The sequence below is a fragment of the Copidosoma floridanum genome, unplaced genomic scaffold (assembly GCF_036245765.1).
Source record: "Copidosoma floridanum isolate Cflo_tuat_1 unplaced genomic scaffold, Cflo_Japanese_pri ptg000029l, whole genome shotgun sequence".
Taxonomy (NCBI): domain Eukaryota; kingdom Metazoa; phylum Arthropoda; class Insecta; order Hymenoptera; family Encyrtidae; genus Copidosoma; species Copidosoma floridanum.
In genome coordinates, this window is record NW_028321906.1 from 7,356,613 (window position 1) to 7,369,096 (window position 12,484).

At 32.8% G+C, this 12,484-nt stretch overlaps 3 protein-coding genes across 10 annotated transcripts; 2 read left to right on the top strand and 1 right to left on the bottom strand.

Moving 5' to 3' along the window:
- The first annotated feature begins 2,059 nt into the window (after positions 1-2,059).
- Positions 2,060-8,029, top strand: LOC106637165 (vacuole membrane protein 1). 3 transcript variants are annotated; one of them, XM_014349853.3, is made up of 6 exons: positions 2,060-2,334; positions 3,788-4,028; positions 5,122-5,448; positions 5,535-6,047; positions 6,132-6,401; positions 6,472-8,029. In XM_014349853.3, the coding sequence occupies exons 2-6, from the start codon at positions 3,801-3,803 to the stop codon at positions 6,601-6,603; spliced, it is 1,470 nt and encodes a 489-aa protein (XP_014205339.2). In that variant the 5' UTR covers positions 2,060-2,334; positions 3,788-3,800; the 3' UTR covers positions 6,604-8,029. The 3 variants fall into 3 exon arrangements, with proteins under 3 accessions (XP_014205339.2, XP_089452106.1, XP_089452104.1); XM_089595978.1 differs by lacking the exon at positions 2,060-2,334 and adding an exon at positions 2,979-3,090; XM_089595980.1 differs by lacking the exon at positions 3,788-4,028 and having other exon boundaries at positions 2,065-2,334.
- IscU (Iron-sulfur cluster assembly enzyme) lies at positions 6,396-9,428 on the bottom strand. 4 transcript variants are annotated; one of them, XM_089595982.1, is made up of 5 exons: positions 9,137-9,332; positions 8,454-8,678; positions 8,256-8,334; positions 8,113-8,184; positions 6,396-6,638 (listed from the first exon to the last, which is right to left on the bottom strand). In XM_089595982.1, exons 1-5 carry the CDS (start codon positions 9,224-9,226, stop codon positions 6,625-6,627), a joined length of 480 nt encoding a protein of 159 aa, XP_089452108.1. In that variant the 5' UTR covers positions 9,227-9,332; the 3' UTR covers positions 6,396-6,624. The 4 variants fall into 4 exon arrangements, with proteins under 4 accessions (XP_089452108.1, XP_014205348.2, XP_023245589.2 ...); XM_014349862.2 differs by lacking the exon at positions 6,396-6,638 and adding an exon at positions 9,340-9,428 and having other exon boundaries at positions 7,869-8,184; positions 9,137-9,235; XM_023389821.2 differs by lacking the exon at positions 6,396-6,638 and adding an exon at positions 9,340-9,422 and having other exon boundaries at positions 7,869-8,184; positions 9,137-9,240.
- An 827-nt stretch (positions 9,429-10,255) lies between these two features.
- LOC106637168 (COMM domain-containing protein 5) lies at positions 10,256-11,796 on the top strand. Of its 3 annotated transcripts, none has more exons than XM_014349860.2 (5): positions 10,256-10,771; positions 10,837-10,977; positions 11,042-11,234; positions 11,311-11,457; positions 11,530-11,796. In XM_014349860.2, the coding sequence occupies exons 2-5, from the start codon at positions 10,884-10,886 to the stop codon at positions 11,708-11,710; spliced, it is 615 nt and encodes a 204-aa protein (XP_014205346.2). In that variant the 5' UTR covers positions 10,256-10,771; positions 10,837-10,883; the 3' UTR covers positions 11,711-11,796. The 3 variants fall into 3 exon arrangements, with proteins under 3 accessions (XP_014205346.2, XP_014205347.2, XP_089452087.1); XM_014349861.2 differs by having other exon boundaries at positions 10,845-10,977; XM_089595961.1 differs by having other exon boundaries at positions 10,635-10,657; positions 10,845-10,977.
- Positions 11,797-12,484: the final 688 nt, after the last annotated feature.

A 12,484-nucleotide genomic window follows, 5' to 3' on the forward strand; every position in this document is an offset into this window, starting at 1 on the left:
TGCAAACAACGTTAACTTTTTATTTTATATTTATGAAATTAGTTGCGGCTGGTTTATAAATAATTAAATGGCTCTAGTATAAGCATAGTTAGTAATAATCATTTGGATCAGCGCCATCTAGCGGTAGTAATTTTTTTGGCCAAAAATTGCTTCTGAAATTCTGATGGAGAGCTTTAGGCAGCTTAGCCCTAGAGCCGTTTAATCACTTATAAACCAGCCGCAACTATTGAAATAGATACAAAATAAATAATTAACGATGTTTGTGCTGTTTGCGGCAAGTTTACAATTTATCTATTACCCGAAAGTGTAAATATAAGGGAGGTCAATATTGGTGTAAAACATACACTGCAAACTTGCCGCAAGTAGCACAAAGATCGTTAATTATTTATTTTGTATCTATTTCAAAAGTTGCGGCTGGTTTATAAGTGATTAAACGGCTCCAGCGCTAAGCTGCCTAAAGCTCTCCATCAGAATTTCAGAAGCAATTTTTGGCCAAAAAAATTACTACCGCTAGATGGCGCTGATCCAAATGATTATTACTAACTATGCTTATACTAGAGCCATTTAATTATTTATAAACCAGCCGCAACTAATTTCATAAATATAAAATAAAAAGTTAACGTTGTTTGCACTGTTTGCGTCAAGTTTACAATTCATCTATTACCCAAAAGTATAAATATATATGAGGTTGATATTCGTATAAAACATACATTGCAAACTTGCCGCAAGTAGCACAATTATCTTTAACTATTTATTTTGTATCTACGAAATTAGTTGCGGCTGGTTTATAATTGATTAAATGGCTCTACTATAAGTAGTTATAATCATTAGGATCAGCGCCATCTAGCGGTCGTGATTTTTTTGGCCAAAAATTGCTTCTGAAATTCTGAAGGAGAGCTTTAGGCAGCTTAGCCCTAGAGCCATTTAGTCACTTATAAACCAGCCGCAACTCTTGAAATAGATACAAAATAAATAATTAACGATGTTTGTGCTACTTGCGGCAAGTTTGCAGTGTATGTTTTATACGAACATTGACCTCCTATATATTTATACTTTCGAGTAATAGATAAATTGTAAACTTGCCGCAAACAGCACAGAAAATGTTGAATTTTCATTTTGTATCTGTCAAATAAGTTGCGGCTGGTTTATAATTGACAACATGGCTCTAGGGCCTAAAATATCTAAAGCTTTCCTTCAGAATTTTAGGGCCACTTTTTAGTTTAGAAATCTGAAACGCTAAAACCAGCCGCAACTAGTTGTGTAGATAGAAAATAAAAAGTTGACATTGGCTGTGCTGTTTACGGCAAGTTTACAAATAATCTTTTGCCTGAAAATCGACCTCCTATAAGAATATTAATACTTTTGTATGAATAATAATTTATCAATTGCATTGTAAAATTACGTGTGAAATGAAGAGTTAAAAGTAAAGTTTGAAATTATGTCATTGTTTACTGTCATTGAACATTTCGCATGTGTGCAATAAATTGATACAGGATTATACAGATACCTATTATTTTGCTGGGTGAGAAAGACGGATATTTGGTTTTGTTAGCATATTCCAGCGGTAATAATGCATATTTGGAATCTATGTTATATATTTATACAGCTTAAAATATTTAAATATTAATCATGTGTGCCTATATTTACCAACTTATTTGTATAAATTGAACTTTATACAAAAACTCATGATACAATCATTGATTGTCTCAATCATTATTCTAAACGTTAGTGAAAAAGGCGGTTAAGGACGTATACTTAGCCTGCGGACTATGGGTGTATTCCGCAAATGCTGCCAGCAGTTAAGTTACGTAGGTCGTGGTAACGCCGCATGGTCGGGCAGCGCTAGCGTCAACCTGTACTAACTGTCGGTGGGTTCCGCATGTCAACAAACTTTGATATTTTTTACTGTTTTCGCTCCCATGCCATCTGATATTTCGGAGTTTGTTGACATGCGGAACCCACCGACAGTTAGTACAGGTTGACGCTAGCGCTACCCGACCATGCGGCGTTACCACGACCTACGTAACTTAACCGCTGGCAGCATTTGCGGAATACACCCTATATACATAGTGAAAGTTGACAGCTCCTGCATTGAATTGATGGGACGATGTGCAACAACTGCTCCGCTTTTTGCTGCTACAACGCCTGAAGCACTGCCAGCACAATTGTATAGTACTTTTAAAAGCTATGCCTCGTGTCCAATCCCTAATCAATTTTAATTAAATAGCTCCACGTAAACGTATATCCAGTGATAAGAGTAGCTGTACAGTGTTGGCAGGCGATGTCGTGGAGGTACAACATAGGTACTATTTCTTGAGTGACGAACAGTTCAAGGTACATATTATTTAAATAAATTGTATTTATCATAATTATTTAAAACAAAAACTGTGCATACACACATTACTTTCTGTATTACGTGCTGCTGCAGCACCAGCCGCAAGTGAAAGTTTTCACGTGTTGGCTTTCTCTTTCCGATTTTCTCTTCATTGTCTTTTTTCTTTTTAAATCTTTGGTAGTTTCTCCTTTATTCAATCAATAAATTATTGGAAGAAAACCAATAGGTAACGTGATCAATTTAAATTTCTCCTCGTGTGTATGAGTTCACACCTCTCCCTCGTACTCTCCCGACACCCCCGTATTTCTGTGTACATTTTTTTTTCATACTCTGTTCACTAAGTAGTTACAATCGAGAGATTTTATTGATACTTGACTGCTCACATGACTTCTCTTCGCTCTAATTATTTTTGTTTTTTTTTTTTATCTCGTGTTATAAGTACCTAATTTAAACCCTTGACATTCGCTTCTTTTACGTAACCTATTGAACACCTTTTTTTTCAATAATGACAAGTATAACCATGTATAACCATTGTACTTATAAGTAATTATTAATGCGCTTGTTTTTTTTTTTTTTCTTTCTTTCTTTTGCGGGGGTGACAATTATGTTCCAAAATGTTTTGAGAACAACAAAAGTCAAAAACATAATTTTTTTCCGCCTTGTAATCTGATTTTCAAACGAAATTATTTTTTGTATGTATTAGTCACTTTAATCTTTTTTTTCCTTGTCTCGTGACAGATATAAGTGGTGTCGTAGTAAGTACATTTTTTTTTTTTTTATCACCAACAATATATGAATTTTGTTAAAAATTCTTTTTCATTATTATATTAAATTATCACTCAAGCTTGAATTTTTTTCAGTTCAAAATACCTACTCAATATCTAATGAAGTATTGATTGTTTTAAGTATTAAAAATAGCTAGTTTGTGTTAATTTATTGGATTATCGATTATCTTTTGTGGTTTGAAGGAGGCAGTTAAGCTTTCAAGAACAATTTTCTTGTACCTTTCTAAAAATAGAATGCTTTATTTCAGTTTATATTTAGTACACAAAAGCAATTTTTTTTTTCTCAGTGAAGTCGCACTTGCCTGAGACTTGGGTAGGGATATTCTTTGAGTCTAGGAGTATACGTTATAGTGTAATGCTTATTTCTATCTTAGTAAGCTATTTTTGAAAGTGTTGGACAAATACTTTATATCACTCTTGGCTATTTTGGTTATTCTTATTCCAAACTGATTGCACTCAATTTGGCTTTCTTTTGTTAGATGAGAAACGTACGTGCTAAGCTTAGTGTGTATTTTATTAGGTTTAATTAGTTTTGCATCTATATTATTTATTTTTTTCTTACTGGTACCAGTGTACTTTACTTGTTGAAACTTCTACTCTGATTTGGTTTGAAAATAGTTCTACACAGTTGACAGATTTTACAGATGTTGTATGAATATCATTGTAGTTTTCTTTCTTCAATGGTGAGGAAACGTGTTAAGCGAAAGGCAACTGCTGCAAGTGGTGCCAATGCTAGCGGAGCAACAAATAATACTGAGAAAAGCTCTACTCAAGTACACAACAAGAACTTGAGCAGTGTCAGAGCAGTGGCCTCTGACAAAGAAATGTCTCACAATGATCTTGACTTGTATTTAAAGGAATATATTCAACCCATCTCAAACGAACCTGCAAGTGATAAACATACAACGGTATTATTTCCCTATGCACTCAATTGTTATTCTTCACGCTTTGAATTTTTCTGTGTGATGTATTATGCTGTTCTTTTTCATTGTTTTCTTTGTCAACTCAAGAACGTGATATAATTAGTATTATTGTATTATTTTGTGTTATATCCACCTGTTTTATTTTGTTAATCTTTAAGTTGTTTGTAGTTGCACTTAATTGTATTTTTTATTCACATTGAATGTATTACTCTACACACTATCAAAAATAAGGTTCTTACTCTCAAATGACATAATATCTACTTACTCGAGATAATAAAAATATCTAAGTTCATGTTCACAGATAAGATTTAACATATGGTGATAAAAAGCAGTTCACTTCACTATGTTACATGGTTTATTTGTGACATTAATTAATGCATTGCATAATTTTGAACTGTACTTTATAATATTACTTTAAATAGAATTTTGATAGATTTTTTTTATTGAATTAATTATAACAATTTAAATGTTTAAAAAATATAACTGTATTTCCTTCGTGAGATTGACTTGAGAGTGCAATGAATTTCAACCAATGCCCTGCTTGGAAACCATTAGTCACTTATCAGTATCAGTATGTGTAGAGCAGCGTAGATACATAATATGATAATGGATTATAATTAGAAAAGACCCTTGATCTTAAGTGACCTGTTTTGTGTTTATGTTGCCTTACCAACTGTTTGAGTACAAAATACAAGTTCTGTTGATTTTTTGATCATTTAGTTGTGTTAATAGCATACTATATTGTAGTAAATATAAAAATTGTAGTGTCGAAAAACAATGATGAAACCAAATGGTTTCTCTGAAATTAAGATAAATCATTTTGTTATTGACATGGATTTTCTTGAGTCTGAAGTAAAGTTATAAAAAGATTCATGTTATAAAGAATGAAATATTTAAACAATTATTATTAGAACTGATCTCTAAATTACTTAGCAATGATTTAGTGGTTGTTAGCATTAATTACTGTTTTAAATCACCTTAGATGTTAATATTTACTGTTGTTTTGCAAGTTTGATTACTTAGTAATTTTTAAAACAATTTAATAAGTGTAATGATTAAAATTTCTTTTAATTTTTAGATAAACAAACAAGGAAACGCAATGATTGGGAGTACAAATGCTTTGCGCAGAGCCAAAGATGTGCCATCATCATCAACCAATGGTGCCAGACCAACCGCTATTGATCAGAGTGATCATGTCAAAAAGAACTGCAATGAAATTAATCCCGATCACTTGACGCTATGGCAGCATCCTATTACAACTCTCAATTATTTTATAAGAGAACTGCTCATTGACTGCCTTAGCTTTGCAAGAAAAACTTTGAGATACAGGAAGACCGTTTTTTGTACTGTCACTTTTATTACATTATTCTTTTTTTTGGGTAGGATTTCTGGACCACAGCAACTGGTAAATACTTTGTATTTTTATGTTTCTCATATTTCTTTTAACGTAATTTTCAAGCTCTACCAACTAAAATGTATATTGATTTTCAGGCGTTTAAAGCTTGGGAAGACCAAATCAGATGGTGGTTATATTGGGTAGGCTTAGGAGTGCTATCAAGTGTCGGTCTTGGTACAGGATTACACACATTTGTCTTGTATCTTGGACCCCACATAGCAGCGGTAACGATGGCTGCCTACGAGTGCGGTGCACTTAATTTCCCAGAACCACCATATCCCGACCAGATAATATGCCCTACGACTGTAGATACGAATTGGACTGTAGGTATATTAAATATAATGAAAAAAGTGCGCATTGAGGCAATGCTATGGGGAGCTGGTACTGCCCTTGGAGAGTTGCCACCGTATTTCATGGCCAGAGCCGCGCGTACTAGTGGACAAACCTCCAAAGATCAAGATTTTGATCAAGAGGAACTGAAGGAGTTGGAGGAGCTGGAAGAGCTTGAACGAGACAAGAAAAATATACCACTTACTACACGTGCCAAATTGGCGATGAAGCATTTCGTTCAAAAGGCTGGTTTCTTAGGAATTTTGGCTTGTGCATCGGTATGTTGCAAAATCGAATTAAAAAACAAATGTTACATCATTTTAACTATAAGGTTCTTTTTCTTATAAAAATTAAATTTGCAGATTCCTAATCCTCTGTTTGACCTTGCTGGCTTGACATGTGGTCATTATCTTATTCCATTTTGGACATTCTTTGGTGCCACATTGATTGGAAAGGCCATCATTAAAATGCATATACAGCAGCTAGCTGTGATAATTGCATTTAATGAAGAATTACTAGATAAAGCAATCAGTTTCTTGGTTTATGTGCCTGTGATTGGTGTTAAGTTCCAAGAACCTCTTAAAAAATATCTAGTTGAGCAAAAACGTAAACTGCACGATAAATCATCAGTTGTAAGTATTTTTATTCATTATACGTGCATTTTTTATGTATCAACAATTTAAAATCACTGTGATTTTACAGGAGGGTTCAACGACTATTTCCTGGCTATTTGATAAATTCGTTATGCTCATGGTTTGTTACTTTTTAGTAACGATTATTCATGCGCTTGCCCGTAATCATCATAGAAGGCGTACAAAGTCATCGACTGATTGACCGTTGTTCAAAATAGATTAATTATTCTTTTGACACTGAAACAAAAAACAAGAGGCATGAGTTACCATTCACTAAAATAACACTTGAAAAGAGTAGTTGTACGGAGTATTCTAATTCTTGCCTCAATGTAATATAAATATATTTAAATCAGGTCCTCCACACAAGCATTTATCAAAAATTCATAAACAATTGTTACACGATCCGCACTTTTGTTTGTTTGTTTTAATGTATTTCTGTGAGTGCTTCTTGTGTTTATAGATAATCACGTGCAGTAAAGTTTGTTATAGCAAAACATTAAGTTGTATCCCACGTTTTAGTCATGAGACTATTCGTTTTTAATTTTAGCGACATCTTATTTGTGAGTGAGTTACGCAAGCGCAAGCGTTTCTTTATCAACTACTTGGAATTGTCTATTCATTTCAAAATGCGACTTTTTTCGTCGTTTGTGCGAGTTTTTATCAGCCGTGTAATGAGTCTTAGCAAGTTTTGCTCAGATAAAGTCACGTGTTGCGCGGTAGTTAGTTGATTACATTCCAGAATATATATACATAAAAAAAAAAAAAAAAACGCGCGTTAATGTATGTATAAGATTTTTGTTTTGTTTGTGTTGGCTTGGGTAGTAAAAGTCGAAATGAATTGCCATCTTTAAATTTGGTTTTTGTGCAATTTCGTATGTTATTTTTATCATCACACCCTTTTAGGGTTGAATTTGCTGTGAGTGTTTGATAGTTAATTCAATATGGTTAACGATTGTGCGAGTTTGCCAAGTTTGATATTACGATAAAAACATCTGTTCCTTTAGAAAAATTTCTACATATTTGCAAGGATATTTTGTATAAACATTTGTGTAAAATATACCTTTTGTAATGAAATAATTGGTTCTTGATGTATATATTACAACATAAACAAATAATACAAATTTGAAAGATTTCCATGAAAAAGTGTAAAGTGAATAACACATGAAACAATAACTACATTTAAGGAAACCTGCAAAGATGAAGTTTCTATTGGTTCTATCTAAAGTTCTAGTCTTGTTTTATACTAAAATAAACTTAACAGGGTTTGAAATTCATGCTGTAGATAAGAAATAGTTTTCAAATGTAATAATTTTCTTTCAAAAGTAAAATATAATAGTGCAATGAACAGATTGGTCTGTGAGGAAAATAATTTTTTTATTTGATACGAATTGTGAATAATCTGTGTATTTGTACAAAATGATAATTATTGATGAGTTAGACTGATAACTAAAATGTTTTAGTAATGTATTAAATAAATACTATACGTTTATTCCAACTAAAAAACAATGCCGGTATAGCTATAACTTGTCACTAAAATTTAATCACACCTAATTATAACAGTGTAGTACAAGTAGTGTTTATATGATAATTTTTAAAACCAAGCCAATAAAAAATTATTGCGCTCAACAGCACAGCCTTAAAATGATTGTTACATCTGCTAATATTTTACTCTCAACAATCTCCACTTTTAATAATCATACATGTGCTTTACCATCTTTTTCCTTGGATTGTTGCTTAATCCTGTAATCTGATAATGCAGCCTTAATCGCATCTTCTGCAAGCACTTGAAGAAATAATTATTTTATTAACTTTTTTTTTCTGTACCTATTTTAATACTGCAATATTCAAACTTACTAGAACAGTGTAGCTTAACAGGTGGAAGACACAATTCTTTGGCAATATCAGTGTTTTTTAGTTGCAGCGCTTCATCAACCTTAAAAAATATTTATCAAAGTGAAATTTATTTAACGAACAAATTCAAAAATTAGATAGTTCAGTTCTCATTGTTTTATAAAGTAAATTAATTTTAATAGCTTAATCACAACTATTCACCGTTTTGCCTTTGACCCACTCGGTTGCAAGTGAGCTAGATGCAATAGCTGAACCGCATCCAAAAGTTTTGAACTTAGCATCTATGATTTTGCCATTGTCATCAACTTTAATCTGCAATTTCATGACATCACCACATGCAGGTGCTCCAACCAGACCTGTACCAACACTTTGGTCATTTTTGTCAAGACTGCCGACGTTTCTTGGGTTATCATAATGATCCAAAACCTAAAAATAACGTTTGGTTAACTGATATTAGTTAAATGCTTGGCAATATTAGCGTGTAAGCAAATCACACCTTACTATTGAGATGTGTGTAATAAATATATATGAGCAGAAAAAAATGATCAACAACTATTGTAGTTTCGCAAGACAAAAAATAAAATCTACAACTACTAAGGTATATGTATTTTAAATAAAATTGCTATTGCAAAACAATAAAACATCTGTACATATGAATTACGCATTTCATATTAATCACACGTTATTGCACAATGATCTGCAATTTTATTACAGATTATTATTAAATTGATTCTTATTGAATGTGAGAGATTCTTCGCAAGGGTTAAAAAAGTAATAATTTACACTGATTTTTAATTTGAAAAACCGAGTCAAACATGGTTAACTTCGTTCGTTTACTTATTAAATGCTAAGCAATCGGACTAAAGCTTGGTCAGAACACTCACTTTCGGATGATAGAAAAGACACGGCGTGCTCGAGAACACATTTTTCGACACGTCCAGGAGCTTGGGCGGTAGAACTTTCCACAAGGACATTGCAGCTGACTATACTGGATAACAAATCACAATAAATTTACCACAAACAATAACTTGAAATAAAAAACCACGGAGTACCAGATGCTACAAATATCTGTCATAACATTACTTACTTGGGGAACTGACAAGAAATTAATAACGCACGAGACGGGATTCACGGGATACGAATTGTCGTGTTACCAAATTCGATTAAGATGTTCGGCCGAACCGAACACTAAACTCACTACTCACTACTCACTCGCACACTATATTTTTACTTTTGAAGGTCGATTTTCGGGTATAAGATGAATTGTACACTTGCCGCAAATAGTACAAACATTGTTAACTTTTTATTTTATGTTTATAAGATTAGTTGCGGCTGGTTTATAACTAATTATATGGCTCTACTACAAGTTGTAATAATTTTTTGGATCAGCGCCATCTAGCGGTCTTTATTTTTTGGCCAAAAGTGGCTCCTAAAATTCTCAATCAGAGCATTCAGGATTAGAGCCATTCAGTCAGTTATAAACCAGCCGCAACTCATGATGAAGCTATAAAATGAAAAAATAACAATACATGTGTTTTTGGCGGCAAGTTAACAATCCGTCTTATGCTTGAAAATTTATCTTCAAAAGTACAAACACATAGGAGGTCGATTTTTTGGTAGAAAATAGATTGTTAACTTGCCGCCAAAAACACATGTACCGTTATTTTTTTATTTTATAGCTTCCTCATGAGTTGCGGCTGGTTTATAACTGACTAAATGGCTCTACGCGCTAAAGCTCTGGTTCAAAAGTTTAGGGCCACTTTTTAGTTCAGAAATTCGCAACGCTAGATGGCGCTGATCCAAATAATTATTACTTCTTATATTAGAGCCATTATATCAATTATAAACCAACCGCAACTAATAGTATAAATATAAAATAAAAAATTGACGTCGTGTGTGCTATTTGCGGCAAGTGTACTATTTATCTTGTACCCGAGAATTGGAATACAGCTATACTATTATGTACTGTCTACTGTGCGGACTGCGGACGTTTTTTTGCTTCGAGGCCGGGGGCGTGAATCGTGAATGGCAATGGCGTGATCGGACTTGGTGGCTTCGCTGATCGTTCGTCAAGATTTAACTGATTCAAGAGCGGCTCTTGGCTCTTGTCAGTCTTTTTTTTAGTTGAAAATAAGATGTTGTATTGGCTCCACAAATAAATGTACCTACAATCACAATCTTGTCAATCTTATTGTCGTGTGTTTTCAATCAACGCCATCTAGCGTGCAATTTTTCTCGTCCGCTCGTCGCTCCGAAATCCTACGCCGTACGGACATTTTTTTTGTTTTGGGCAAAGAAGAAAACTACAACTCATATTTCGTTATTTAAAATCATATGGAGCAATCTGAGTTGAGCTTTTCTTCGTCCACCGACAAACTTTGGCTATACTCCCGGACGAAAAAAAAGTCCGTAGGAGTTACATTTTTTGTATTTGTAAACAAACTTCGAAATACCTAGCGGTGATTAAGTCATACATCACCGAAATTTCAAAGTTTGTTTATAAATCAACTACCAACCAAGTAAGTACATGTTTATGTTGATCGAAGTACACCTTTTGGCTTACCAAATGAACTGAGGTGTGTAGTATTTTAGTTGAATCAATCAAAGATGACAAGTGTGTAAGTAGTAAATATGGCTTTTCAAATGCAATTGGAATCCTTGTTGGGCAATAATACCAAGTACTTGTCAGAGTTGAAACAATCTGTTGCCAGGCCTTTAATACAACGTAAGTAGGATAAGTATTTGTTTCCAAATCAAGAAAAATTTTTTGCTAAATGTTTATTCGATAGTTGCGGTGAAGTCGATTGATCAAGAATATATTGAAGAAGGAGCTCTAGAACTTGTGAGCAAGAATTTCAATGTAGCCCAATCAATGGTTGATGAATGGTATTCAGCTATTTTCAACATTATGAAATTGCATTTGCGTTCTCCTAGTGTAAACATTAAGCCACCTGAATTCAAGCAATGCTTACAGGAGTTTAAGTAATTAGTTTTTGAAAAGACTACTTTTTTCTAAAATAATATAAATTTGACGCTTGTTTGTATAAATAATTTTTAGATTCACGCCAGAATGTATTCAAGATATACTTGCAGTTCTTACAGGACCGAAGAGACCTAACTTGCTATTAAACTTTGCAAAAAGAGTCGAATTTTTTCCTCATTTGGTAGCGTGTAAATGGAGAATAGATGTTGTTATTTCTTCAAGGTAAAATTTTATATAAAATAACAAATGAAGGATCGTTGCTTCACAGGAATAACTGAATATAAATATGTCTAGCACCATGTCAAAGGTTGTACAGCCATACATTCTGATGGAGTGGATTTTGAGCAATGGACAAAGTTATGTTTTTGAATTATCTGTTCAACGATTTCATCAGTTAAAATACGCTATTGAAAAAATACTTCTTCATTTAGATAAGCTTGAAACTTATGCTGTAATTAAAAATGCTAATTCCTAGTCGTTTCTGTTAATCATTAATCTTTTGATAATGATTACTATTTGTACATGTCTACTTTCAAAGTAAAAATTTCTTATATTTTTAAACATTAGTCCCTTAATTTCCTGTGAACTATAAATTTTATATTTACTTTTTTAAAATCTTAGCTGAATCAAAATTTTTAAACGTAATGACAAAAAAAATCTGAGTAGCAAAAGTCTCATGGTACATTACACTATTGATAATTGGTATTGTAAGAATTCAAGTATTTTTTCATGTAATTTTATTTTGTTCAAACGTTTACATCGGTCTATACAATTTATGCTTAATAACGTTAAATATATCAAAACTTATTGTAAAATTATGTATATACAATTATGTTTCAATACTGTCTATTACTTTCTGAGTCTCAGAAGTCTTTCTATCAATATTTTTCACGTGTTATCTTTTTAATATATTTGTTTCCTTTTGACTTCTGTGAATTCTCATATGTAATGCTTTATTTTTTCGACAAGGCTTAGCACTTGTGCTTGGATCTGATTAAAGTAACGTTGTGTTGTTACTTATAATCAACTATTTTTTTTTTTTTTTTTTTAACAGCACGAATGAAAACACCCAAATCACACATTCCCTATTAAGCAAACGCGATCACACTGAAAACTGACCAATAAAAAAAAGTCCCTCTGATGGACTCTCTCGGCGTAAATTGAGCTAGAAAATTTGTTCGTAACTTCATAAGTAGCTCATCTTTTTTTTTTAAGAATGATAAATCGTGATACGGCCTTTGCAAAAATA

Bases quoted from the DNA above. Each gene is read 5' to 3' on its own strand.
- LOC106637165 (XM_014349853.3), top strand. From the start codon at position 3,801: ATGGTGAGGAAACGTGTTAAGCGAAAGGCAACTGCTGCAAGTGGTGCC. The intron at 5,449-5,534 runs GTAAATACTTTG...ATTGATTTTCAG, and splicing joins TTTCTGGACCACAGCAACTG to GCGTTTAAAGCTTGGGAAGA. The intron at 6,402-6,471 runs GTAAGTATTTTT...GTGATTTTACAG, and splicing joins TGCACGATAAATCATCAGTT to GAGGGTTCAACGACTATTTC.
- LOC106637168 (XM_014349860.2), top strand. From the start codon at position 10,884: ATGGCTTTTCAAATGCAATTGGAATCCTTGTTGGGCAATAATACCAAG. The intron at 10,978-11,041 runs GTAAGTAGGATA...TTTATTCGATAG, and splicing joins TGCCAGGCCTTTAATACAAC to TTGCGGTGAAGTCGATTGAT. The intron at 11,458-11,529 runs GTAAAATTTTAT...AAATATGTCTAG, and splicing joins GATGTTGTTATTTCTTCAAG to CACCATGTCAAAGGTTGTAC.
- IscU (XM_014349862.2), bottom strand. From the start codon at position 9,226: ATGTCCTTGTGGAAAGTTCTACCGCCCAAGCTCCTGGACGTGTCGAAA. The intron at 8,679-9,136 runs GTGAGTGTTCTG...CGTTATTTTTAG, and splicing joins GTCTTTTCTATCATCCGAAA to GTTTTGGATCATTATGATAA. The intron at 8,335-8,453 runs GTGAATAGTTGT...ATATTTTTTAAG, and splicing joins AGTGGGTCAAAGGCAAAACG to GTTGATGAAGCGCTGCAACT.